This window comes from Apodemus sylvaticus, chromosome 10, assembly GCF_947179515.1.
Source record: "Apodemus sylvaticus chromosome 10, mApoSyl1.1, whole genome shotgun sequence".
In the NCBI taxonomy this organism is placed as follows: Eukaryota; Metazoa; Chordata; class Mammalia; order Rodentia; family Muridae; genus Apodemus; species Apodemus sylvaticus.
This window is the reverse complement of record NC_067481.1, coordinates 45942897-45969516: the sequence shown is the minus strand read 5'-3', so window position 1 is coordinate 45969516 and position 26620 is coordinate 45942897. Positions and strand designations below refer to the sequence as shown.

Genomic DNA, 26620 nt, shown 5'->3' with positions numbered 1-26620 from the left:
GCCTTTAATCACAGCACCAAAGAGTCAGTGGCAGGCAGATCTCTGAGTCTGAGGTCTTCCTGGTCTACCAGAGCAAGTTTCAAGATAGCCAGGGCTTCACAGAGAAATCCTGTCTTGAAAAACCAAAAATCAAAAACAAAACAAAGAGAAAACAACAGACTTCATTTAGTCACATGTGTGCTGGTTTGCACTTGTGTTAGTCGACTGGCAAAGACTGTGCCTTTGGAGGTGGAAGAGCAGCTGGATCTCTTGTTCAAGGTCATCCCTCGGCTACCTGTTGCCTTTGAGGCTAGTTTTTAACCTGTCCTTTCAAAAACAGCAACAAAAAGAAAACTTTATATATCATATATGCTACAGGATTTGGAGTTGTGCATACAAATAGCTTTAATTTACTTTGTGAATGTGTCAAACATATACTCATTTGCATATCATTAATTAGAAAACATTAATGTATGCGTGGTGCTTGTGTGTCTGTATTTGGGGGAAGTGCATGCTATGACACATATGGAGGTTAGAGGACAACTTTGCGGAGTTAATTCTCCTTAGGTGGGTTGTGCAGATAATTCAAGTCATTGGGCCTGGATTTCAGATGCCAAGTACCTCCAGTTGCTGCAGTGTCGTGGTTGTCCTTTGTTACCGTTCTTGAGAGCTGCTGTGTGACTAGGCATGGTAAGAACACCTACATGCATGTTTGTGCAATCTGTTAGGTGCCTTCCGTCCTCTGGCTTCTCACTCCTTTTGTGGTAGGTACTACCAGTGTGACCACCTTACAGATGAGGAGAAGGCAGTGTTCCATGTCTCTAAGTGACTCATCCCAAGCAGCATAGGTGGTACTTCTTTGTCCCTATGTCTTCACCTGACGGCCAAAGCCCGAGCTTTTTACTAGGTTTATTTACTTTGATACCATTTGTATTTAGTAGGCACTTGGTACACACGTGTTTTCCTGCATCTTATCACAGAGATCGACAAAAGTGACAGAATTTTGCAGCTACTGAGCTTCCTAGACCCTGCACCCACCGCTTCTCCCTCACTGCTCACAGTCTTATCCCTTGTCCATCTATGAAATTATATGAGATGACTGACACGTCCCAAGGAAAGTTAAAGCGATTAGCATGCTCCACTCAGTCCTGTAGTTTATATGTATTAACTAGAATTTGGCATTTGTTTTTACAGTTGTTTGGGTTTTTTGAATCTTGTTTTTTTGTTTGTTTGTTGGGACAGGGTCTCACTGTTTAGCTCTGGCTGCCTGGAACTCGCTCTGTAGACCAGGCTGGCCTGGAACTTAAAGGTCCACCCCTTCCTCTGCCTCCCAAGTCCTAGGATCAATGGCGTGAGTGGTCACTGTGTCTAACAGTTAAGTTTTCTCTCTCCTCTTCCTCTTCCTCCTCCTCTTTTTTTTTTTTTTTTTTAGTAAATACTTACGCTCAAGCAAATGCACTGATAGCAACCAACAAATGTGTAAGCTTGTCAGCTTAGCCCTCTCTGAATATGCATGGCTACAGAAAGTCCCCTCCCTCGTGCCCTTTCTCACACATTCCTGACCTTTAGTCCCCAGGGATAAACCATTGCCCTGGCCTTTCTCACCATAGATTAGTTTTGCCTGCAATAAGTAGACTCATACCACTGGGTAGAGTGGTAAATGCCTGGAATCCCAGCACTCAAGAGCATCAGAGCCATCCTCTGCTACATAGTGAGTTCAAGTCCAGCCTGGTTATACGAGACCCTATCTTGAAAAAGGAAAAATTAAGAAAAAGAAAGAAAGAAAAGAATGATATCAATGTGCATGCTTTTGTCAGTGGCTTCTTTCTTGTTTCAAATGTTTTTGAGATCCATCCTTGCTCTTTGAGTTGTACTTTGTTTTGTGAATGTGGATGGTGCACATTTGTACTGAGTGGTCCTCGCCTTCGAGAGGCTGACTGTCCTACGATAATAAAGCAGATGAGTTGCTGAATTGTACTTGGAGTCAGGATGGTCAAAGTAACTTACAGACACATTACCTTTCCTCCACTCAAAATTAGGAAAAGCTTCCTGGTCAGGAGAGTTAGGGAAAGAAGTCAGAATGATTACAAGGCTAAAGTCCCTGAAAGGAAGGGAGAGGGTAGGAGAGGAAGGGTCAGGGCAGGAGAGCTGCAGCCCAGCCTGAGGATCTGGGAGACGGTGGTCTCAGCTGCGGGAGCCTTTCATCTGAGGACAGGAGCCACTGGCAAGCCCTAGGACTCTAAGAGAGACGTGGAACCCAGCTCTGTAGTAAACTCAGCACGGCCTAGTTGGAGGGGGGGTGGGGTTCAGCAGCAGAGGCAGCTGCAGCTGTATCACAAACTCAGTCCAAGAGGAGGGTGCAGGCAACCAGGTAGTGTAGACACATGGCTTGGGAGAGTCTGGATCCACAGCCAGGCCTGGCCGCATGGGTCTGGCGGTGGCGGAAGGCTGCTTTGTGGGCTGTGCAGATAATGGTAGCAGGACGAGGGTGGTAAGTGACTCACAGCACAGTCTCTGAAGGCCCCAGGCCTGTGATGAGAGAAAGTCGTATCTTTGACAGAAAGTTAACGGTTAACTTGTGTTCACAGGAGAGTTGGACTGTTGGAATTTCAGAGCTGGAGGAGGTCTAGATTATTTAGTTCAACCTTGAGCAAAGTGACAGACTCAAGGTCCCCTGGAGACCTGTGGCAAACCCAGGCCTAGATACAAGATCCTTAACAGTTTTAGTCAGAGCTGTTCCCTGTGGTGCTGTTTGGTCTTGCCTGTTGCAGTGACAGTGAGGCTTATGCTGAGAAGAGGGGCTTATGGAAAATTACTTCTAAGGGACTTTTGCAGCTCAGAGATTCTAGAATCCTCAGACTGTTTTCTGTTGATAGTGCTCTACTGCCTAACCCACAGCCAGGCCAGCACTGGGTAGAGACAGCATGGCAGACAGTACTGTTTTCTGGGGTTGGCTAGGACCTGAGATCCCTTTGTTGGTCCCCTCCTAAGTCTCCATTTGTCTTCATTTTCTTCTCCAGGTATCTATGCCTTTAGCACAGTGTGGTGGTGACCTCCAAAGATGCCATGGCCTGGATAGGTTGGAGCTGCCTGGGCCTTATTCCCAGCAGCGTTTGGGAGGAGACAGTCTCGCACTCTGTCTCCACTCACTGAGTCTCACTGAGTCTAGACGTGGCTAACCAAGATTGCTCCTGATTGGTGCTTTTAGGGGTTTATGTTTCCTGTCTTCCAGCTTCCGGGGACTGTTCATTGGAACATTTAGAAGCAAAAATTTTAGTTTTATGTAGGAGAAACTGAGGCCAGAGGAGCTGGAGAGATAGCTTTCATGGTAAAGCTTATAAGCACAAGAACCTGAGTTTGTGCCCCATGACTCAGGTTAAAAAACAAACAAGCAGCCGGGCGTGGTGCCGCACGCCTGTAATCCCAGCACTTGGGAGGCAGAGGAAGGAGGATTTCTGAGTTTGAGGCCAGCCTGGTCTACAGAGTGGGGCTACACAGAGAAACCCTGTCTCGAAAAAACAAAAACAACAAAAACAAAAACAACAAAAACAACAAAAACAAAAACAAACAAGCAGACAAACAAGTGGCCTGCCGGGCAGTGGTGGCGCACACCTTTAATCCCAGCACTCAGGAGGCAGAGGCAGAAGGATCTCTGATCTACAGCCTGGTCTACAGAGTGAGTTCCAGGACTCCTGGGGCTTCAAAGAGAACCCCTGTCTAGAAGAAATAACAAAAAGCCAGCAAGCGGTGGGGGTGGGACTAATTGTAATCCCAGAGCTGGGGAGGCAAAGATCCTAGGGATCCCTGGGATTCAGGGGCCTGACATTCCATGAGCTTCAGGCTTGTGAAAGGCCCTGCCTGAGGTAAACCTCTGGTTTCCATATGCGCACGCACAAGCACACACCCACACACAAGCACACACGCTTGTACCAATGCACAGGTAGAGAAACTGATCTCAGAGGGAGATGGGTTCTTGCTACAGTAGCTATAAAGAGCTAGTTGATCCAATCAGATTTCTCCTTTTTTTTTTAACTAATTATTTTTTTAAAGATTTATTTATTTATTATATGTGACTACACTGTAGCTGTCGTCAGACATACCAGAAGAGGGCATCAGATCTCATTACAGATGGTTGTGAGCCACCATGTGGTTGTTGGAATTTGAACTCAGAACCTTCGGAAGAGCAGTCAGTTGCTCTTACCCGTTGAGCTATCTCTCCAGCCCAATAAATTAATTTTTAAAAATGTTATGTTCATTGACATTTTGCCTGCACGTAGTTCTGTGTGAGAATGTCAGATCCTCTGGAACTGGAGTTACAGACAGTTGTGAGCTGCCATGTGGGTGCTGGGAATTGAACCTGGGTCCTTTGGAAGAGTGGCCAATGTTCTTAACCACTGAGCCATTTTTCTAGCTCCCTCATAGATTTCTTACCCTTATGAATACATTCTGTCCTGGTTTGCCTTCTTTTGATGTGATAAACACTATGGCCAAAAGCAATTTGGGGAGGAAAGAGTTTTCCACAGTTCATCATGAAGGGAAGTCAGAGAAGAAATTCAAGACAGGAACCTGGAGGCAGGAACCGAAGTAGAGACATACCATGGAGGGGTGCTGTTTACCGGCTCTTCCCCTCCCCCCTCTCCCACCCCCCATAGCTCACTCAGCCTACTAATACCACGTGGGACCTCCTGCCTAGAGTGGCATTGCCCACGGTGAGCTTGATACTCCCATATCAAACATTAATCAAGAAAATGCCTTGAAGGTTTATCTGACAGGGGCATTTTTTCCATTGATACACAACTTCCCAGACAACTCTAGCTTGTGTTAAGTTGACAAAAAAAAAAAACCTAACCAGGATGGAGGGCACACTCCATTTCTAGACCTCTCCAGAGCTGTTCTGAGCACTCTGGCAGCCCTGGAGACCGGGCATCTGAAGTGAAGGTTGTGCTCTGAATGTAAAGTGCAGGCCAGGATCTTACTTACTCATTCATTTTGAGACACAGTTTCTCTGTGTAGTTCAGGCTGTTCTGGAGCTCGCCATGTGGACCAGGATAACCCCAAACTCACAGAGACCTTTGTGCCTCTGCCTCCTGAGTGCCAGGATTAAAGATATGAACCATCATACTCAGCCTTGCTTTTTTGGAAGTTTAATTGGAAAATTAATTGGAAATTTAATATGGATGTATCAGGAATGGTTGTGCACACCTATAATCTCAGCAGCTCTCAGGAGGCAGAGGCAGAGATTCTCCATGAATTCAAGGCCAACCTGGTCTATACTGAGTTTCAGATCCAGCCAGAACTGTATGAGACTATATCTCAGAACAAAAAAAGCAAAATAAATAAAATACACACACACACATACACACACACATACACACACACACACGTCTATATATCAAAACAAAATATAGAAAATTAAATATAAAATATCATATGTTTAGATATAAATACTTTATAGATTACATGTTGAGATGATAACAGTTTGGATACATTATAGTAAATGGAGTATATTAGTAAACTTAAGTTTATCTAGTTTGTTTTTGAAACAAGGTTTCTAATTATTGGCCACATTTGGCTCAGATTTAAGATTCTATCTTAGCCTTCCAAGGTTTTAGGTATGGGTTAACTTGCCCAAATTTACCAATTTCTTTCTTTTTTTTTTTTTTTTTTTGTTTTTTTTTTGGTTTTTGCTTTTTTCGAGACAGGGTTTCTCTGTATAGCCCTTGGCTGTCCTGGAACTCACTCTGTAGACCAGGCTGGCCTCGAACTCAGAAATCCACCTGCCTCTGCCTCCCAAGTGCTGGGATTACAGGCGTGAGCCACCACCGCCCGGCAAGTTCTTTCTTTTTAATTGTTATTTTATGTGTGTGGGCATTTTGCTTACATGTATGTGTTTGGGCCACAAATGTGCCTGGTGCCCATGAGGCCAGAAATGTCCACTGGGTCTCCTGGAACTGGAGTGACAGATGTTTGTGAGGTGCCACGTGTGATTACATGGAATCAAACCTGGGAGCGATTAGCTTGGGGACTCCTGGTCTTGCTGCCTTCCTGGGCACTGAACCTTGCTTGGTGTGAGTTGCTCCCTCAGTGGAACGGGATAGTGGAGGCTCTGCCTAGCTTTGGGGGTCGGTCGGGTAGAGAGGAAATGCCTGTCCAGGGCCTGGCACTAGGTCATTGCTGGAGGGGGTAAGCTCAGAGACCCTCTGTCTGGAATTCAGAGGGGAGGCGGTCATGGAGAGAGAAAAATTACAGTTAATTTCTAATTAGATAGTATGGCCTACTTTTATTTTGTGCTCCCTGCTGGTTAGAACAAGAAAGGCCCTCTGGGCCCGGCCCCCACCAGGTTTTTCTTACTCCTGCCCCTAATCTGTTATGCATGAGAATGGAGGTAGGTTAGGGCCCTAAGGTGCTCACTCCCTGGAGCCCTGGAGCAGGCTTTCTCTCTCAGGCCGCCACAACTTTCTTCCCTAGTCTATATTTAGGTATTGGTCTGGGGAAAAGGATGTGAGTTTTTCAGGATCCTGTTTATCTAGCCGACCCCACCCCACCCCCACCTCGCAACGGTCTGTCCAGTGTACAGTCTGGGACTTCCCCTTCCTTCCCTCCTCGATTTACTTTGGACACCCAGGGCATCAGAAAGGACAGCAGCATGGCCACTCATTGCATAGGTTGCGCCTGACACAGCCTTAGTTTCCCAAGAGTCATTTTTCTCACCTGTGAGGATTGAATAGGAAGGGGTATGTGTGAATTCCCAGATGAGACACATCATATAAACCCTAACCCTGGGTGCCAGAAAGATGGCTCTGTGGTTAAGAGCACCTGTTACTCTTGTAGAGGAGGATTCAGTCCCCAGCATCCACATGGGTATTCATAACTGTCTGTAACTCTAGCACCAGAGATCCACACCTTTCTGGTCTAATATGGCACTAGGCACACATGTGATGCATTTGCAGATAGGCAGGCGAAACACTCATACAAATGAATATTATTTTAAAAAGTTGGACCCTCCAAGGTCTTTGAGGCAGGGGATAAGGCTGAGGCTCTGGGGATACCAGGCACAGGGAGGACCCCAGTCACGTGAGATGTCTGTTGCTTCAGTGGACTGCCTGTAGGGAGGTGATGTTACAGAGTCCCTTCCATTTCCTTTTGTGTTCATTTCTATTCCTGTTCCAGGTTGCAATGGTGTTTTCTATTAAGTCAAGTCTCTTCAGGGACACCTATGCTTTGGACTAAAGGATGAAGTGAATTAGGAAAAAATGTTAATCAGATTACCTGGTACATCAGTAGCATTCCACAAGGGGTGACTGGTTTATCAGTATCAGCTGCCTCTGTCTGAACTGGAAAAAAAAAGCAAAAAACAAAAAACAAAAACCTGAATAGCTTTTCTCTGTTTCTACTTGCAGCTACAAGGTGGGGTCCAAAGACCCTGTGTTAAGCACCCGTAGTCAGCTGGGGATACAACCCCTAAAAACAGCACACCCACCATGTTTAACCTCATGAAGAAAGATAAGGACAAAGATGGAGGGCGGAAGGAGAAGAAGGAGAAAAAGGAGAAGAAGGAGAGGATGTCTGCAGCAGAACTGCGGAGCCTGGAAGAGATGAGCATGCGCCGTGGCTTTTTCAACTTGAATCGATCCTCCAAGCGGGAATCCAAGACGCGCCTGGAAATCTCCAACCCCATCCCTATCAAGGTGGCCAGTGGCTCTGACCTGCACCTGACCGACATTGACTCTGACAGCAATAGGGGTAGCATCATCCTGGACTCAGGTCACCTAAGCACAGCCAGCTCCAGCGATGACCTCAAGGGTGAAGAAGGCAGCTTCCGGGGCTCTGTGCTGCAGCGGGCAGCCAAGTTCGGTTCACTGGCCAAGCAGAACTCTCAGATGATTGTCAAACGTTTTTCCTTCTCTCAACGGAGCCGGGATGAGAGTGCCTCAGAGACCTCAACCCCCTCAGAGAATTCTGCAGCCCCATCACCTCAGGTAGAGGTGAGGACGCTTGAGGGACAGCTAATGCAGCATCCTGGGCTAGGCATTCCTCGACCGGGACCACGGTCTCGAGTCCCTGAGCTGGTGACTAAAAGATTCCCAGCTGATCTCCGCCTCCCCGCCCTGGTGCCCCCGCCACCTCCTGCTCTCCGGGAACTGGAGTTACAACGACGACCCACGGGAGACTTTGGCTTCTCACTGAGACGCACCACCATGCTGGACCGGGCCCCTGAGGGTCAGGCCTATCGACGGGTGGTTCACTTTGCTGAGCCAGGGGCAGGCACCAAGGACCTGGCCTTGGGGCTGGTGCCAGGAGATCGACTGGTGGAGATTAATGGACAGAATGTGGAGAATAAGTCCAGGGATGAAATTGTGGAGATGATCCGGCAGTCTGGGGACAGTGTGCGGCTCAAGGTACAGCCCATCCCAGAGCTTAGCGAGCTGAGTCGGAGCTGGCTTCGGACTGGCGAGGGACACCGCAGGGAGCCGGCTGATGTGAGTGTTTCTCTGGGTGTCAGGGGTGCGCGAGGGGTTGTGCATGTGAGCATCTCCCGCTTAAATGGGTGCTTGAGGGAACCCGGGAACTGTGAGCAGATCCTAGCGAGAGCGCGGAAATGGAGCGCTGGGCCGTTAGGGAGGAGCCAGCCCAGGAGAGGGCTCCCCTCTGGAAACTCTAAACTTACACCTTTGCTTCTTCTGTGCCTTGTCAAGAAGCTGAAGGCTTTCCCCCAAAAGTCCACTGGGGGAAAGTCCTTAGTAATTCAGCCGGGCTTTCTGGTCTGACTTTCCCTCCAGTGTCATTTTGGACAGACATGATTGAATTCAGTCTTGATAATTTTCAAGAGCATTGGGTTAAGATTAGCTTTGGCCTGGCACCGCGGGGTTTTGGGGGTGAGATGCCAATGGGTAGTTGGTGAGAAAATGTTCAAGTTTCATCATATAGAGATAGCTTAGGGGCCTGGCTACCATATTTGCTGAGCCTTAAATTGGAACTGTAAGTTAACAGGTGCCACTTTTGAGATCTGAGAGTCTTCGAGCATTAAAGTATAGGAATCCCGTGTTGTTTAGATTTCAGGGGTGAAAACAATATGGCAAATGACCTAAAATCATGGCTATCTGGGGTGTCTAGCTGCCATGGTTACAGTTCTGGGAGAGATAAACACTGGGGTGTCCTCTCACCCTGAGTGAGGGAGATAGCAGGAGTCTGGTCATAAAGAACTTGTAAACAGTGGTTGTGGTTTAGATTTATCTACACTACAGAGATAGGAGATAGTTTGCAGCCTGACTGTCTGTGAGACCCATCAGATGTGATCGCCGTGAAACCCCCCAGTGGGTGGGCGAGAGCATCAGATCACATGCATTGGTAGGACTCCCTGAAGCATCAAGAGTTGTAACTTCAGTAATCTTTTGGTGCAGGGACAGTGAAAGGATTTCGAATCCCTGTGTGGACATGCTGCATGACAGACTAGGTGACCTTTAGTCATTGTTCTTGTCCAGCTGTGTGTTTTAGGACTGTCCAGATCTATGTCCTGCAGCCTGAGTAATGAGTGACCTGCCTGGAACCTTTCAGCGCTAAGTGATTAGCCAGATGTGCCAAAGTCGGAAAGGGGAGGAAGTCTGGAGGAAGCAGGCAGAGCCCGGCTCCCAGTGATGGCGAGCAGGATGCTCGGGCCCAGTCTTACAGTCTGCTGGCTTCAGAGAAGGCTGAGGGGCAGGTCAGACCTAGGTGGACACACTGGACTTGTGATCCAGGCCTTCCTGTAGTGGAACTGGTTGGGTTTGGGCAGCTTTGCAGAGGGAGGTTAGTGGGTGGGATGATGCTTCTATAGAATCCAGAGAGGGACCTTGACTTATTCATTCTAGAGATATACACTGAGGGCCAGAGAGAGATGGCTCAGCAGGTAATAGGGAATGCACTTTCCATGCTAGCATAACAGTCTTAAGTTTGGTATCTGGATTCTGGAGAATGAGAGAACCAACTTCTAAAAATTGTCCTCTGACCTCAGCATGCGATTCTCTCTCTCTCTCTCTCTCTCTCTCTCTCTCTCACACACACACACACACACACACACACACACAGAGAGAGAGAGAAAGAGAGAGAGAGAGAGAGAGAGAGAGAGAGAATAATAAAGAAGAAGAAAAAGAGGAGGTTAGAGAGATGGGTTAGCAGTTAAAAGCACTTGTTGCTCTTGGTGAATACCCAAGTTTGGTTACCCGCATCCATATGGTGGCTTCCAACTAAACATAACTCCAGTTCCAGGGGATCTGAAGCCTTTTTCTGACTTTCTGGGGTACCAGGAATGCTAAGTCGCATATATGTGTATGCAGGCAAAATGTTCATACACAGAATAAAATAAATAAATAAATAAATAAAAAAGCAGAAAAGGGCCAGTGCTAGTATACATGTAATGCCAGCGCTTAGGAGACTAGGAGACAGGCAGGTGAGTTTTCTGTGAGTTTGAGGCCAGCTGGGTCTACAGAGTTAATTCTTAGACAGGTCGGACTATGTAGAGAGACCCTGTCTCCAAACAAACAAGCAAGCAAACAAGCAGGAAGAGGAGAGAGACAGACACATTGAACGTCTCCTCTGTTAGCCATCTAGTTTGACTGAACTCAAGGAACCATATTTTAAAGGAAGACGTGCAAGGGAAATATTTTTATCTCAGAACCTAGGTCATAATATTCTACTATACTTGTCTCTTTGTCCTCTGCTGATACTGCTTTTAACAGGTGGAATTTTCTTCTCAAACACAAATCCCCCGAGGTATTGTTGCCAGCTCCCTGCCGAACCACAGCCAGGCCTCTGGGGCCCTGAGCCTGGCATCCCAGATGCCGCTGTGTTTACTCTTTATAGATCAGGCAGAGGGACTCTCCTGGCATCTCCCATTTCCCAGGTACTTTACCTTCCCAGCTAGCTGCTGCTACCCCATCCCCAGGGGAGAGGATGCTTTAGCTTGGAGGTGTGGTAGCATCCACCTTGCAGCTGGTATCCCTCAAGTCCCAGCTTGTTCTACACCCCATGGGACCAGCCCAGCTGACACCCCGAGGACTTCTTCCCCAGACTTAAGCCTAACAGATCTGACAGAGTGCACCATAGGAAACCCACCCGGATGACTTCTGAAGCAGGCTAACAGCACTTAGGATGACTTCTGAAGCAGGCTAACAGCACTTACTGTAGAACACGTGGGGCTGCAAGTCTTCTTCCCTTCTCCCCGTTTGGGTCGTTCAGGTCGTGGTGAGACCTTGAGCATGAGCTGAGCAGCGGGGTGAGCCCAACATTTCCAGCTTCTTAAGACCCCAGGAGCTGAGTGGGGAGGCTCGTCAAGTCTCTCAGGGCCCTCAGCTTCTCTTCTCTTCTTCCCATCCCAACTTCTCCTCAATGTCTTGGCATGGGTTCCAACCCCACATCCGTGCCAAGAGTCTTCCCACATCCTCAGGCCTCTGGGCGGGGTACCCCGATGACAGTAGCTCCCTCCATAGAGATAGCTTCTGGCAGCCGCCCTGTCCATCAGGTCATCCATCAACTGTCCACACGCTGCCTGTCTCCAGGGAGCTCTAAGGGAGTTGGCTAGCCATCTGTCCTCTCCTCCACACAGATGGGGCCTGAGGCCTTCATTCTTTGTGGCCTGTTTTAAAGGCCTTGGGGAAGAGGCAACTTGGGATTCCGGCACAGAAGATGCAAGTGGAATTTGCAAGTCCTTTTCACCTGTCCTGTAGCTACAACCGGGGTAACATGAGAGCAGGTGAGAGGTGAACCTGAGTGATTACACAGACTTGGAGCCTGAGTGACAGAAACCAGTCAGCAGGCCTGTCGGCAGCACCGGTTCTCATACCTTGGCTACCTGTCCTTTGGTACAACTATCCGCTAAACAGATAGCGGTTTGAAGACCCAGACTTGCGTTTTGCCAGTTTCCAAACTTCTCTGAGCCTTCACTTATTCATTTACCCCAATAAACTGTGCAGTTTGCTTAAGAGCCAGGCATAGTGCCGGGCTGGAGGGGTTAAGTTCCGTGACCTTTGACAGACCCTGCACAGACCTAGGGCTGGATGTCCAGCTGAGCACCATAGCTGCTTTTACATAAGGCTGAGCACAGGCACCCAAGGCTGGGAAAGAGGAAGTGGCTGGGTCTGACCCTAGGCAAGGTGACAATCAACAGAGATCACCTCAGTGAAGTGACCCTTGATTCTATAAAAATGTATCTATTCTCTCCTCCCAGAGATTAGACTGGGTAGCTCCTCCCAGGTTTGATTGGGCAAGCAGTGAAGCCCAGCACCTTTCCTCCAGGTCTCTCTGGGAAAGACAGCAGGGGCTAGCAGGTCAGCAGTTGCTGTCCTCCGTGGGTCTCCATAAAAGACAAACATGCTGTGTGGCAGGTGAGCTGGTCTCAGGGAAGTTAGCATCTTCCCCCTGCCCAGTTGTGAAGCCATGCCAGGTGGAAGTTCCTCCTAGTCCCCATGCTCCCACCTGGCACCAGTTTTCTAGGCTCTTACCTAAACTTTCTCTTTAAGATAGCCCCAGGCGCTGGGGTTACAGCTCTGCGTGTAGGGAAGTCCTGGGTGTTGTCCAAGCCCTGAGGTAAATAAATGAATAAATAGCAAACAAACAAAAACAAGGAAGAAAATGTATACTGGGTGTTTCTTTCTTTCTTTCTTTCTTTTTCTTTTTCTATTTTTCTATTTTTTTTGTTTGTTTGTTTGTTTTTTTGGATTTGGTTTTTTCAAGACAGGGTTTCTCTGTGTAGCCCTGGCTGTCCTGGAACTCACTCTGTAGACCAGGCTGGCCTCGAACTCAGAAATCCACCTGCCTCTGCCTGCCAAGTGCTGGGATTACAGGCATGCGCCACCACCGCCCGGCGTACTGGGTGTTTCTAATCCTTATCCAGGTTTCTGTAGAGGAGACTAGGGAGAGACTGTCCAGTCAGGGTTGCCTTTGGGAGAGACCACCAAAGTCCCTTTGGCTGTTGTGGAATATCAAGACTCCGGGGTGGAAATGGTATGAACCGCACACGTTCACTTTGTCAGCGAGGTTCCTGGTGCTGTCAGGACTGGGACCTGTAGCCTGGTCCGTGCCGGGCACTGGGGCGGGGTGGGGGTGGCGCTGCTGGGTGCTACTTGGGTTTGGAGTTCCATAGTGTTTCTGTTCTTAATATTTTTCCAAATGATTCTTACAGGAGTTTTGAGGTTTTTTGTTTGTTTGCTTGCTTGCTTAAAATAACAACAAAAAATTAGTTTATTTTATGCCAAAGCTTTAGGAACCTCTGGCATTCAGAGTGTTACCTCGGGAAGGCCCAAACTAAGTTTTGTGGGGTTTTTGGCAAGTGTCAAAAGGGCAGGAAGTGCTAGGTAGAAGGGCCTGGGCGGCACCTGAGGGTCCACCTTCCAGGGTTACTAGGGTTCCTGAGCAGTGAGCACAGCTAGTTGTGTTCTGCCAGGTCTCTCTACTGTCCTTAGATGGGCCACTCTGCCTTCTTCCGGTGATGAACAGCAGTCCCAGAGCGCTCTGGCCGCCCAGCCCGTGGGTGGTGGGCACAGTGCCTAGGCCACATTGGACGGGGTGTGGGTACATGCCCTGGTCAATGGCTGTTTTTGTAGGCTCAGCCTGGCGTGGGGGCAGGGTCTTAAAAGTAGCTTGCCCTGAGCCACCTAGGACACTGCCCTCTGCTTCCGGCTAATCTCTTATTTACATTGAAATGGTTCTGGAAAATACCAGATAGGCAAGCACCCTGACTGGGGTGGCTGGGGAGTGGGGTGAAGGGGGGGGCGTGTGTGGCGGGTGGGAACACAAGTATTTTAAAAATGCTGCAAATCTCTACAGCGTTTCCCAGAAACCACAAGCATGTGCTCCGCCTGCCAGCAGGGTTCCCGCCACCCCACGGCACCAAGCAGCTAGATTCTCCCAGTGAAGCCAGGAATGGAAGTCAGCTTGGTGGGGGTAGCGGATGGGGATCTGTGACCCAGTTGAAGTAGGGGCAACCCTGCTGCCAGGACAAGACATCTGGCGCCTCCACTATCAATCCTGTGGTACGGAAGTGCCCCGGGCATCAGGCAAGTCTGTGGGCACCTACTGTGTCAGACCGGCTCTGTGAAGGAGTGGCATTTCTACAGTTTCCCTGCCCCCTGCTGTGCAGTTTCAGGGGGACAGGCAATTCCAGCTCCCGGGTGGTGGTTGGCAGCAACCTAGGATCTGTTCACTGCAGAGGACATTGTCAGCACGGCTTATTTTTCAGTTGGTTGTAGTTTGGTTGGGAGACTATTTCCTTAGACCTGGGTTACCACTCTGAGTTCCTTATTCTTGTGCCAGATGCCCCTCAGCATCAGGGCATGGCCTCCTGCCCTGGCTGACTCAGCTTCCCATGCTTTGCATAGACACTGCCTTCTCTATGGTGCCCAGTCCAGTGTGGGTGCGGGGGCAGATGTACCACCTAGTGGTGGTTGCTGCATCTAGATCTAGTGGTGATTATTGGACAGAAAAGGCTTGGGGGACAGCATGGGAAATAATGACAGCTGAGGCTGTAAACCTCACTTATAAACCCACTGCAGACCTCAGCCCTCTGATGCCCCCAAGCCTAAAACCCCCTTCATTCCTTGTCTTCCTGCTGGTAAGGGAGGGGAAGCTAGAGGTGGCAGTCTTGTCCTGGAAGGGTGTGACTGTGACTGTCAGAGAGTCAGCTGGAGGAAGTGAGGGAACAGCAGGTGGCAACAGCTAGTATTCAGTGTGACTGGATGGACGGGGCAGGATGTAGCTGAGGAAGTCTCCGGAAGGGCTGAGACAGCTGCCTTGGCAGGTTAGGGTGTGGTTCCCCCAGGACAGAAGAGGCACACACTATGTTGTCCCTTGCACCGCTTCCCTGCAGACCCTAGCTCTCCAAGGCCTGGATGTGTGCCTTGCTCACATTTTTGGCACATTCTCCTGTACTGTCCTCAGAATTAATGGTGGCGCAATCACTGGAGTATCACCTGTGACAATGGATGGCAGGCCCCCCTGCATTGCACGGGGCCATGGGAGAAACTGAAGGAGTAAGCCAGTGGGGAGCCCAGCAGGAAGGCATCCAGCCCTGAGGATCTCACTGGTTCCTAATATGGAATTCTGGGGCCCTCCTCTTGTCCACAGTACTTCTCCTGCATATCGCATGCACACATGCGTATTTCCCGAAGTCTTCCTCAGGAAGCCGTCGCTGATCCTCTCAGACCATGCCTGTGTCCACCTTAGCAACAGGCATCGGTCTTCCTCACAGCGTCCGTTGCCACCCTCGGAGCACCCATCCTTCTCTGTCATCTGTTGGAACTTCGTTGGTTATCTTGGTGGAAGCCAGTGTTGGGGGGCGGGGGGCATGCGGGTATTTGTGAATGATAAGATGGTTCTTTAGCCAGAAACTGGTTTCCCGTTCTTTTGTCTGGTATTCTTTGTGTAGCTAAGGTTTGGTTGATAGAACTCTCCTCTTTCCCAGTACCTTGCAGCTCTTGCCTGTACTCACTATCTGTCTCTTATGTGTTTAGGGCTTGGCATTGCTCATAATAGAGGAACATAAGGTTCTGTGGGTATCCGGAGCAGGACCCCGGGTAGGGAGAGACCCAGTTGCTGCCTCTTCTTGTGCCTGCAGAGGCGTCCCCATGAGCCACTGGAGATTTCGGGTTACAAGGGAGCCTGCAATGTCCGGTCTAGGAGACCCTAGTGGAATGTGGCTGTCTTGCTGTCCGCGGGTCTCTGAGGGGTCGGAATGCGGCCTGGGCTCCAGGCTTCCTGTTCCCTCCTGCTGTTTTCCTTAGGCTGCCTCTGTGCTGGGATGGCAGCAGCCTGGGAAGGTTCTTGGGAAGAACCTCTTCCAGTCTCAGCAACAAATTCCAGCTGGGGCCTGGGGACAGCTTCCACATGGGTGTGGAGGCCACCAGAGAGGGCAAGAGGAACGCTAGGCCTGTGGGAACTGCTGCGTCCTTGGGTCCCAGGCTGGCGGACTTGCAGCCCTGACAAGCTGGTTTAGGGATCGTTCCCTCCCTTGGCCAGGTCCTGAGGAACCTGAACTGAAGGACTGGAAAGGGGAAGCCTGAGGAGAGAGGAGGCTGGCCCTTTCCCACAAGGCCTTGCCTTGTCCGGCCCTGACATGAAACAGGAAGGGGAGTAGCCCCAGATTCCATCCTCAGGTGGGGCCTGCCTACCAGCACCAGGTTCTCTGGTCCACTGGGACCACCATTCACAGCAGGAGGTGACGCTCCTGAGTTTGTCAGCCATGTCTGACTTCTCAACATTTCCTGGGCCTGGTTCCTTTCTTGGTGACCTTTGCAGCTCCTGTGCCCTTTGTCCCCTGATCTCATTTCTTCTCCCTCCCATTCCCATTTCTGTACGGAGCTGACTGACTCACTTCCTCCTCTCCAGCTCTGCTCACTGCCAGGCCCTGAGGCACGCAGGGTGTATGCAGGGAGGGAGATCTCACCAGGGCACGGCAGTGGGACTTGGAGGCCACCCTGGGCTCTGCAGCAGGAGATGGGGAGGAGGGATGACTGCAGGCCACAGGGAACCCCCAGCCACTGTGCAGCCTGGATAGGGCGTCAGGGAGCACCTGATTGGCTCACACTGTAGGCTTGTTTGGGAAGGGGACCGGCAGTCCTGTGACGAAGGAGTCCGAGCTTTCACTAGAACTGTAGGCTCCGTAGAAAGCCAGGTCTCAGCCCTGGGTGGCATGGGCTAGAGGCCAAGTGGTGACAGCACCGTCAGGCAGCTCGAGAACATCATGACCCTTTGTGACACCCAGTCTCATGCACAGACCCATCACATTGAATGAACTGTATTTGGAGGTTTAAATAGAACCTTCTAGAGGTCCCAGCAAGGGACAAAGATTTGATATTGTCTCCTGTGTAAGTTCTTGCCGATGGGGCTCTGCCCCCTGCCTCTCTCGTTAATGAACTGGTTTGATTGCAGAAGTGACGGCAGAAGCCCTGTCTGGGCTGCTATTGTCTTCCACCTCACTCTCTGTTGAGCTGTCCAGGCTGTGACAGCCTAAAGCTTGACTCTCCAGGCTTGTGCTGAGCCTGGCAGAGCTTCCATTCCTCCTGAGAAGATGCCTCAGTTACCTAGGGCGAGCCCAGGCTGGGACCAAGTCCCCACTCACTTGGACACACATTAAGGTTGAAAAGAAAAGAAGTGGGGACGGGAAGGCGGCTCAGGGGTAAACGGGTGAGGACTTGAGTTTTGATCAGTGTGTGCACATAAAAAGTCAAGTGTATAGCATACGCCTATAATTCTAACACTGGGCAGCGCAGACAGGAGGATCATGGAGGCTTAGCACTGGCCAGCCAGACTAACTCGCCAGTGAGCACCAGGTTCAGTGATAAACCCTGATAAAAGAAGAGCTGGGCTGGAGGGGGGCTCAGCAGTTAAGGGGATACGGTTCTTACAGAGGACCTGGACTTGGTTTTCTAGCATCTCATGCAGGCTCACAACCACTGTAACCCCAATTCCAGGATTTCCATTGCCCTCTTCCGGCCTCTCTGAGCACCAGGCACGCATGTAGTGTACATACAAATGTGTAGACAAAATACTAATACACATGTAATTAAAACAAAATAAATCTTAAAAAAATATTAACAAAGAAATAAAGGGCAGAAAAATGATAGAGGAAGATGCCTCATGCCAGCCTCTGGCTTACACACACAAACATGCATACACAAACAAACATGCACACACACACAAACATACATACACACACAAACATGCATACACACAAACATGCATACACACACAAACATGCATACACACACAAACATACATACACACACAAACATGCACACACACATACATACACACACAAACATGCATACACACAAACATGCATATACACACAAACATTCATACACACACAAACATGCATACACACACACAGGCACATGCATACACACACAGGCACATATATACACACACAAACATGCATACACACAAACATGCATACACACACAAACATACATACACACACAAACATACATACACACAAACATGCACACACACAAACATACATACACACAAACATGCGTACACACACAAACATGCGTACACACACAAACATACATACACACAAACATGCATACACACACAAACATGCATACACAACACATACACATACATACGCACATACATATGCACATACACATACATGCAGAGAGTAAGGAGAAGGGATAGATATCAGGAAGGAAACTGGGCCTTGGCCTTTGAGGCAGTGGGGGGGGGGCAGGCTGTGGTCTGCCTTCCTGGAATCCAGTGACAGCAAACAGCCCTGTTCCCCACAGCACTGAGCTGGGCCTGGCAGTGCCCCATGTACTGTGGCCTCGGAGTCTGACCTCAGGACTTCTGGGTGACAGGAGTTTCTTGTGTGGGTTGTGGAGACTGGAAAAAGTGAGAGGTGCCAGCCTGACCCCCACCTGAAATGCCCATTCCCTAGCTAGCAGGAGCAAAACACACTGCACGGGCACATGGGGACCGCTCTGCGATAGTGTAGACACTGTCCCTAGCTCGTGCTCCACTGGACAGGGGCAGGCTCCTTAGTGTGACAGTGGCCTAGGTACTGCCATGTCCCTCTTGCAAGTCAAGGCACTTTTGCTCTTAGCCTCCGGCCCTTTCCTTCAGTCTCCACTGGATCGCAGCTTCACAGCGGAGGAGTGGGGCTCCGAAAAGGCAAGGCTGAGCGGCTCCGCTTTACTTAGCCCTTTGTGTTTTCTTCAGCTGTTGCTGTTTCTTCTCTGCTACTGGGCGAGGGGCCTTGCTGGGTGTGGTGTGCATCTGTAATCTATCATGTCACTTGGGAGTTGGAGGCAAAAGAATCAGGAGTTCAAGTTTAGCATCAGCTACATAGCAACTTTGAGGCCAGCCTGGGCTACATATGACCTTGCTTCAATAAACAAATAAACACAAAAACAACTAAAAACAAAAACAAAAGAGGGCCTGGAGAGGAGAGATGACTCAGTGGTTAAGAACACCTGTTCTGGGGCTGGAGAGATGGCTCAGCACTTAAGAGCACTGACTGCTCTTCCAGAGGTCCTGAGTTCAATTCCCAGCAACCACATAGTTGTTAACAACCATCTGTAGTAGCATCTGGTGCCCTCTTTTGGTGTATCTGAAGACAGCAACAGTGTACTCTACATAAAATTAATAAATACTGGGGCTGGAGAGATGGCTCAGTGGGTAAGAGCACCAACTGCTCTTCCAAAGGTTATGAGTTCAAATCCCAGCACCCACATGGTGGCTCACAACCATCCTTAAAGAGATCTGATGCCCTCTTCTGGTGTGTCTGAAAACAGCTATAGTGTACTTACATATAATAAATAAATCTTTAAAAAAAATTAATAAATACTTCTGGAAAAAAAAAACTTGTTCTTGCAAAGGGTTCAGCTCACACCAAGTATAACTCCAATTCCAGGGAACCTAACATCCTCTTCTGACCTCTGCAGGCACCAGACATGCACATAGTCCACATACATACATATAGATAAAACACTCATATACCTAAGAAAATAAAAATAAAAAAATTAAAAGTTCTTGACTTATTAACAAAGTGAGAATGGGGATAGGTAATCTAATCTGTACCAGTGCTCTTTCTGTCCCACCCATTCTCAAAGTCCCGCGTAGTCCCATCTCCCATCGCCCCACCCCCTGCAGCTTGTACTGCTGCAGTAGCAGCAGATGCACATGCATAAGGGTTGGGTGGTGGTTGGTTCTGTCTCTAGGAGCCACTCCCAGCTTGTCTAGGACAAGAAGAGGAAGGCAGCTCAGAGAGAAAGCCCAGACATCAGGACTGGGCTTTGTGTATGGATTTCACTGCGTGGTAACATTTTGGGTGAGGTGTGGCTTTCGGCTGGCTTGCCTCTGGCTGAATGACCTTGTACAGAGTCTTTCATCTCTTATTTTCCTCTACTATAAAACAAGAGTAACGATGGTGCTTATAAGTGGTGTGAGGGCCGATGATAGTGCATTTATAATCCCATGAGGGTCGATGGACACAGTGCATTTATAATCACTTTGAATAGCACCTCAAAAACTGTTAAAGTAGTCCCCTCACCTCAGAGGGTAACAGACCTGAAGTGGATGTCCAAACCCCTACATATACTATATGTCCTGTACATGGATATTTATGGTAAATTTTAATTTATAAACTAGGTACAGGAGAAGGTTAACAGTAACAGTAAGACAATCCTAACAGAACATTGTAATAAAACTTATAAATGTCTGCAAGCTGCGACTGACACCAGGAAACTCAGCATTTAGGAAGGGGAGGAGGAGGAGCAGGAATTCAAGATCAGCCTGAGCTACAGAGCAAATCTGATGCCAGCCTGGGCTACCTGAGACCCTGTCTTTAAAAACAAAACAAAACAAAACAAAACAAAACAAAACAAACATCAAAAACCCAACAAGCCAATGAGAAGCCAGCCAATGAGATGAATTATTTGTTTCTGGAATTTGCCATTAAGTTGTTTTGGACTGCTGTTGACTGTGGCTAACTGAAACTATAGCAGGTGGAACCAGGACTGAGGGGGTGACTGTAGGGCTCCAGAGTGAGCATCATTGTCCTCAATCTACTTCTGAACCCCAGGAAGTGCTTGGTGTCTGGAATGGAGACCAGCTGCCTGCAGAAGTGCTGCAGGCTCTGCTCCTGGTAAGGACACAGCTGCGTGTCCTCTACTCATGTCCCCAGGCTAGCACCTTTGCCCACGGTGTCCTTCCCGTGGAGCTGGGGGAGCAGCCTGGGTGTGCGTCCTCGGAGCCACTCTGAGCATGGACTGCTTGCCCTGAGCTCCAACCTGCTTTTTATAGTTTCTCGCCAGCTTTTCAAATCGTGCTGAGTTTCCTTTGTCTGTCTGGTACCAAAGCCTTCGAGCTCCAGGCCTTCTCCTGTTTGTTTCCCAGTTGGCAAGCTTACCCTGTTCTTTGTTATCTGTCTTCATGCCTGCCTTGCTCCCAGCAGCCATCTCCAGTAGGGCTAAGCAAGAAAGGAGGCACAGAGTTCAAAGGCAGCCCTTGCCTGCTGTCCTGGTGTCACCCTCATTGCACACAGGAGTTTGCTCAGACTCTCGTGTAGATTTTCTAGCTAATGCAGCCACGCCCTGAGATTCAGGCCCTGTGGTAGAATGTGCTGGCAGTCAGATCTGTTCTGTTGTCTCACTCTTCTAAGTATCCAGGCTTAGCGAGCTCGCCTGAGTCACTCCAACAGGTGCCCAGAGTCCGCTGCCTCTTCTTTATTTGCCTCATGAAGCAGTCTAGAGGAAGATGTCCAGTTTGGCCTTCAGTACCCTGTGACTGAAGTCCTGGCCTGGGACAAGGTGACTTCAATGATTTTATTTGCCCTTGAATTGAACCTTGAAGATTTCGCTTAGGACCCTTTCTGGGGCACCAGCAACAACTGTGAGTCCTGCAGCCAGTGCTCCGGTGGGAAACCCTCAGGCTGCTACATTCCAGACATCTTACCCGGTGCCTGGTCCAGCGACTGTGGAAACAAGGACGGATTGTGCTGGGCTGCGGGGCTTTCTCCCAAGCCAGGGTGCCTTGGGGTGGAGGCTGGCTTTCCTCCGGTCTCCTTCCAGCCCTGTGGCATCTGGCCTCTGCTCATTGGTGGACACTAACTGTGACGGCTCCCCCTCCCCATTTCTTTTTGAGGCCGAGGGAACAAGACCTCACACATGGACAAGGGTGCGAGCAGACTGTGGGCAGGGGTGGGAGAGGACAGCAGCCAGTCAGGGACACCATCCGAAGGAAGCCTGGGCAAGAGTGACATTAAGCAGCCTGGAGGGGGAACTCCTAGGCCAGATCTGTCCAACAGAACACCCTGTGAAACAGAAATGCTCTGTGGTCATGTGGACACTGAACACGTGGGACAGGACTAGTGCACAGAGAAGCAGAGCTTTACATTTTATTTGATTTTAATTTGATACAAAATATTCCTGGTATTTTTAATGTAACTTAAATTTGAATTGCTTTCATGACCAGTGGCTACTGTGTCAAACACTACAGCTGCAGACTGCTCCTAGAAGTGTGGGGTGGGGGGCAGGGAAACCGCTCTTACAGTCTTATCTCCTTCTGCAGAGTGGTTCCCCCCCCCCCAACCCCTCCAGGCCATGCCTGGTGGCATTTCCCCTTCCTGTCAGGAAGGAAGGTTTGTTCTCTGGCAATTTCTGCACTTCACCAACTCTGGAATCCTGATGCCCAAGGGACAACAGGTCCCTGGCAATGTGCCACCACACTGGCCACACTTCCCCACGTCGCCAAGCGTGACTCTTACCCAGCTTGGTAACACACAGGTGCTCACACGCCCAGTGGGTTTGGCGGGCTCTGCACGTGGGGGTGGGGGCGGAGACTAGGTAGGCAAAGCAGAAGCCTCTTCCTGCTTCTGTGGGGACTGGGCCTGGCTTTGTTGTTACTTCAAAGGGTTCTAGAAACAGGCTCAGTAAGGTCCTCAAGAAGAGAGCACACAGATCTTCAAATACAGGATCAGTGTGCCCCCCCCACCCTGCCCCCATTTAGCGGAACCTGGGAATGCCTGAAGGAGCCTCTCTGACTTTGAGGGGTTCTACAGGATGCCAGCTCTCATACCCTGGAAGACCTTCCTTGGGCTTTATTAAATCAGTGTGGCCGACCCTTAAGCTGGTTTTCCTTTATTCTTCTGTGGAAATAGAGAAAAGTGGTCATTTATACGAAAAGAGCACAATGCTTCATTGTGCTGGTTCTCGAATGTCGGCCAGGCAGGATGGGTTGTGGATGCAGTGAATGTGGTGTAATTAGTAGACTCAGACCCAAGTCTCCCTGAGATCAGAGGCAGAGCCTGATGAAACTGTTAAGACTGGTCCTGGGCTTTGAGCCTTGTGGAAAATTGGAAAGGCAGAGGCAGTTTGGAAATCCCCAGAGACGGAGGAGGAAATCCCCAGGGGCTGAGAATCCCTAAAGAGAAACAGTACCCCAGGGGCCACCAATCAGGTGGTCTTTCTATGCATCCAGGATCGGACTGTCTAGTTTTGAGGGTAGACACCTCTTCTTTGTAGAGCAGGCAAAAATGATCCGCTAGTACAGGGCTCTGAGCAAACCTTTGGATGTGTAAAAACTGCGGTCTGGTGGGATGGAGGGGACCCGGAGTGGCTGGTCCTTGAGTTTTCGGGACAGAGATCTGTAACTGCCCTCCCTGTGCCCACCGACTCTACTGACTGCTTGTCTCAGGCCACTCCCCACTATAAAACTCAAGGTGTGGCTTGAATCTTTGAACTATAAACCCGGGTATTCATTCATTCACTTTATTTCATCAGTAAACACTAAACATCTACATGTGGGAACTCTTTCAGGTACTAAGGATAAGTCAGTAATGAAAAAGAAATGTAGGCGCCCATAGCATTTTTGCACCTTTTTTGCCATCTCTCTCCTGGGTAAAGTGAGAGGCCATCTTGCTGCAGCAGCCCCTCTGAAGCCTCAGCTCCCCGGACGCTCGCTGGGGGCGGCCCCACAAAGGTGAAATCCTGCAGTCTTGGCCGTGCCAGCAGATCTATGAGAAAGGGAAGGCTGCCCTCTGCCGGAATCTGGTGGCATTGCAGGGCGGAGTGGCCCTGAAGCTCCAAGAGCATGCGCCGAACCTGGCTCCACCCATACACTGGCGGCCAGGCGGAACAGGAAGTGCAGCGGTAGTCAGGTCTGAGGCCGATTCGGCTACCAACAGCTCCCAGTGTGTGGACTTTCCGACTGTACAGGTTTCCTTTTATCTGCCCCTACCCTCTTGAGGCCATCTCTAGGCTTCTTTAAGGAGTTTGGTTGCTTCCCTTTCAGGATCCCTTGATCAGTTAGTGCCATTAAAATACAGAGGCACTCCTGCTCCGGCGTTCTCTGTAAATGCTGTGCTTAAAGCTGGTGTTGAGGAACCTCAGAAGTAGTCCTCTGATGGGATGCACCTGTCACGGTTGGTGGCTGGCGCTCTCCTCCCCAGGAAGCAGAAGTTCTGTGGTCTCCTACCAGTCCTTAGGGCTGAGTGCTTGAAACAGGGCGCTCTACAATTTCTCTAAACAAGTTCCATTTGTTTTATGTTATTAGATACTGTAAATTAGTAATACAAACATGTAATTGGTACTCATTTATGAAAATAGTGTCAAAAGATTCTTTTTATAACTATTTTTATTTTATGTGCACTGGCATTTTGCTTGCATGTATGTCTGTGTGAGGGCATCAGATCCCCTGAAACTGGAGTTAAAGATAGTTGTGAACTACCATGTGGGTGCTGGGAATTGAACCTGGGTCCTCTGGAAGAGCAGTCAGCGTTCCTAACTGCTGAACCATGTCATAGCCCCATAGACTCTTTCACATTTACTTATTATTTGTATGTGTGTGTAAGCATGAACATGCTACAGCACACATGAATGAGAATTTGTGGGCTTCTCTCCATCATGTGGATTCTGGGATCAAAATCAGATTGTCCAGCTTGGTGGCAAGTACCTTTACCCACTGAACCATCTCAGCCTGATGGACTGAACAAAAAATGTTATTTATTTGTTTAGAGACAAGGTCTCACTGTGTATCTCTGCTGGTCTGGAGCTCCCTCTGTAAACCAAAGTGGCCTGGAACTTAGAGAGATCCACCTGCCTCTGTCTCCTGAGTGCTGAAACCAAAGCTGTGGGCCAACATGTCCAGTTTAACATATGTGTGTGTATGTGTGGTGTATGCATATATATGTATGTATGCATATATAGATACATATTTACTTACAAGAGTTTTGGTCTTGAGGAGGAACTAAGAATAATTGGGGCTGGGGGCATGCTCTCATTAGGGGTTTTGGGGTTTTATTTATTTATTTATTTTTTTCCAAGACAGGGTTTCTCTGTATAGCCCTGGCTATCCTGGAACTCACTCTGTAGACCAGGCTGGCCTCGAACTCAGAAATCCGTCTGCCTCTGCCTCCCAAGTGCTGGGATTAAAGGCGTGCGCCACCACCGCCCCTCATTAAGGGTTTTAAGGAGAACCTCAGTTTTAGTGTTTCCACCCTACTTATTTTCTGATAAACCAACTGTCTGTAATAATAGCACTTGTGCGGCTGAGTAGGATCACTGTGAGTTGGAGGCCAGCCTGGACTACTTACTGTAGTGAGATCCTGTCCCCCCAAATAAATAGACAAAAAAAGCAAAGCCCCTCTCTTTTATGGATAAATACATACATAAATAAAACCCTCCTTCTTTCATGGCCTGGCTCCAGACTGAACCCCGTGTGGCTGACTCCGTCACTGAGAGAAAGTCTCATCCTCTGACCCTTCCCAGAATGTTGTTAGTGCCCTTGCTGGGGGAGCACATTTCTCTCTTCGGGTCTTAATTTGTTCTTTTCTTTGCTGTTTTTTTGTTTTGTTTTGTTTGTTTTCTAAGGAGTCAGGAGCTAAGTCACTGCTTTATGCCACTCATCCATTCTCGTCTACACCTCCGTCTCCAGGCAGAGTCCAGGGGTGGGCGGGTGATGGGTTACCACAGCAAGCATCCCATCCATGGCTGGGATAGTCCTCCAGAGATAGAAAAGAACCAGCGTGTGCTTCCCCATAGCATTCCCCGTGGGATGTTACACATTCCCCGTGGGATGTTACACACGTAGCACCACTAGCTTCTGGCCAGCTTCCTCCGCCTCCTCCGGCTTCCCACCAGGCTTCCCACAGCCATCTACAGGGCCAAGGACCTCTCACCTCATCGCTTGAACAGCATGGCAATGCAGAGTACTAAAGTTTTAGCCCCCTGTGGATATCCTCTTTACCACGGTCTAGCCAGCTTATTATTGTACCTTCTAGATGAGTTGGGATCCAGTAGCTTGTTGAATATCTACTGTGTGCTTGGTGTTGGTGAGTAGGGTAGTTTTGAGTAAGTCTCTCAGGAAGATATAAAATTAAATATGCCCCTAGCACCAACAACCAGAAAAGCTACTTATTTAAGTTTGAGGGGGGGGGGAGCAGGCTGTGCTGGGAGGTGGGGGGGGGTCTTCAAGCACACTAGACTAGCACTCAACCACTGAGCAAGAGCCCTCCAAATTCATTGTGATGAGTAAAACTGAGTTTATTAGGGGTTACTTACACAGAGATGGACATGGGACAGATAGACACGGTCTTTTTGAGGTCACCAGTCTGTCCCCAGCATCAAGGTCCTATTCTGTCTGGCTCTAGTCTGCAACATAATTGTAAACCAGGGTTCTGAGTGCCACCCAGTGTTTCACTCCAGGGCCAGACAACCAAAAGGCACAGACCAGAGCAGAGTCAGGGCAAGCTGTACGCCTGTGCGTATTCTGTGCTCCCTTATGAGGGTTTCTGCCTGTCTCAGCAGACACCATCCTGCTGTGGGTGAGATGCAGTGCTTTGCTGCAGCCTGGTGTGCAAGGTAGAGTCGACTCTGGCTAGAGGACCAGTCTCTGCAGATGGCAAATGAAGGAGGCAGAAGTGGTCCTGATGACTTAGACATCGGACATCCATTGATTGGCATTCAGAACGCTGACGTGGGCTCTGTAGTCACGGCACACAGACTAAAGTTCAATGAGTTCAGCTGCATGTTTGTGCAAGAAATCAGATTGGCCTAAGATTATTGCAAATAGTATTTGGGGTATTATTATATGTTGTGCACACTGTGCACCGTGCTTCCATGGAGATAGATTATATAGAATGGTGTAGCAGTCCCCCCTCATCCACGGG

The 26620-nt window shown here is 49.2% G+C and overlaps 1 protein-coding gene across 5 annotated transcripts in view; it reads left to right on the top strand.

The window, feature by feature from the left end:
- Myo18a (myosin XVIIIA) overlaps nucleotides 1-26620 on the top strand; it is a 103091-nt gene that overhangs the window by 5563 nt on the left and 70908 nt on the right. For all 5 annotated transcript variants that reach the window (XM_052197101.1, XM_052197092.1, XM_052197095.1 and 2 more), the window contains exon 2: nucleotides 7380-8459. In XM_052197101.1, the coding sequence (XP_052053061.1) occupies nucleotides 7461-8459 (999 nt within the window). In that variant the 5' untranslated portion in view covers nucleotides 7380-7460. The remainder of the gene's footprint in view (nucleotides 1-7379; nucleotides 8460-26620) is intronic.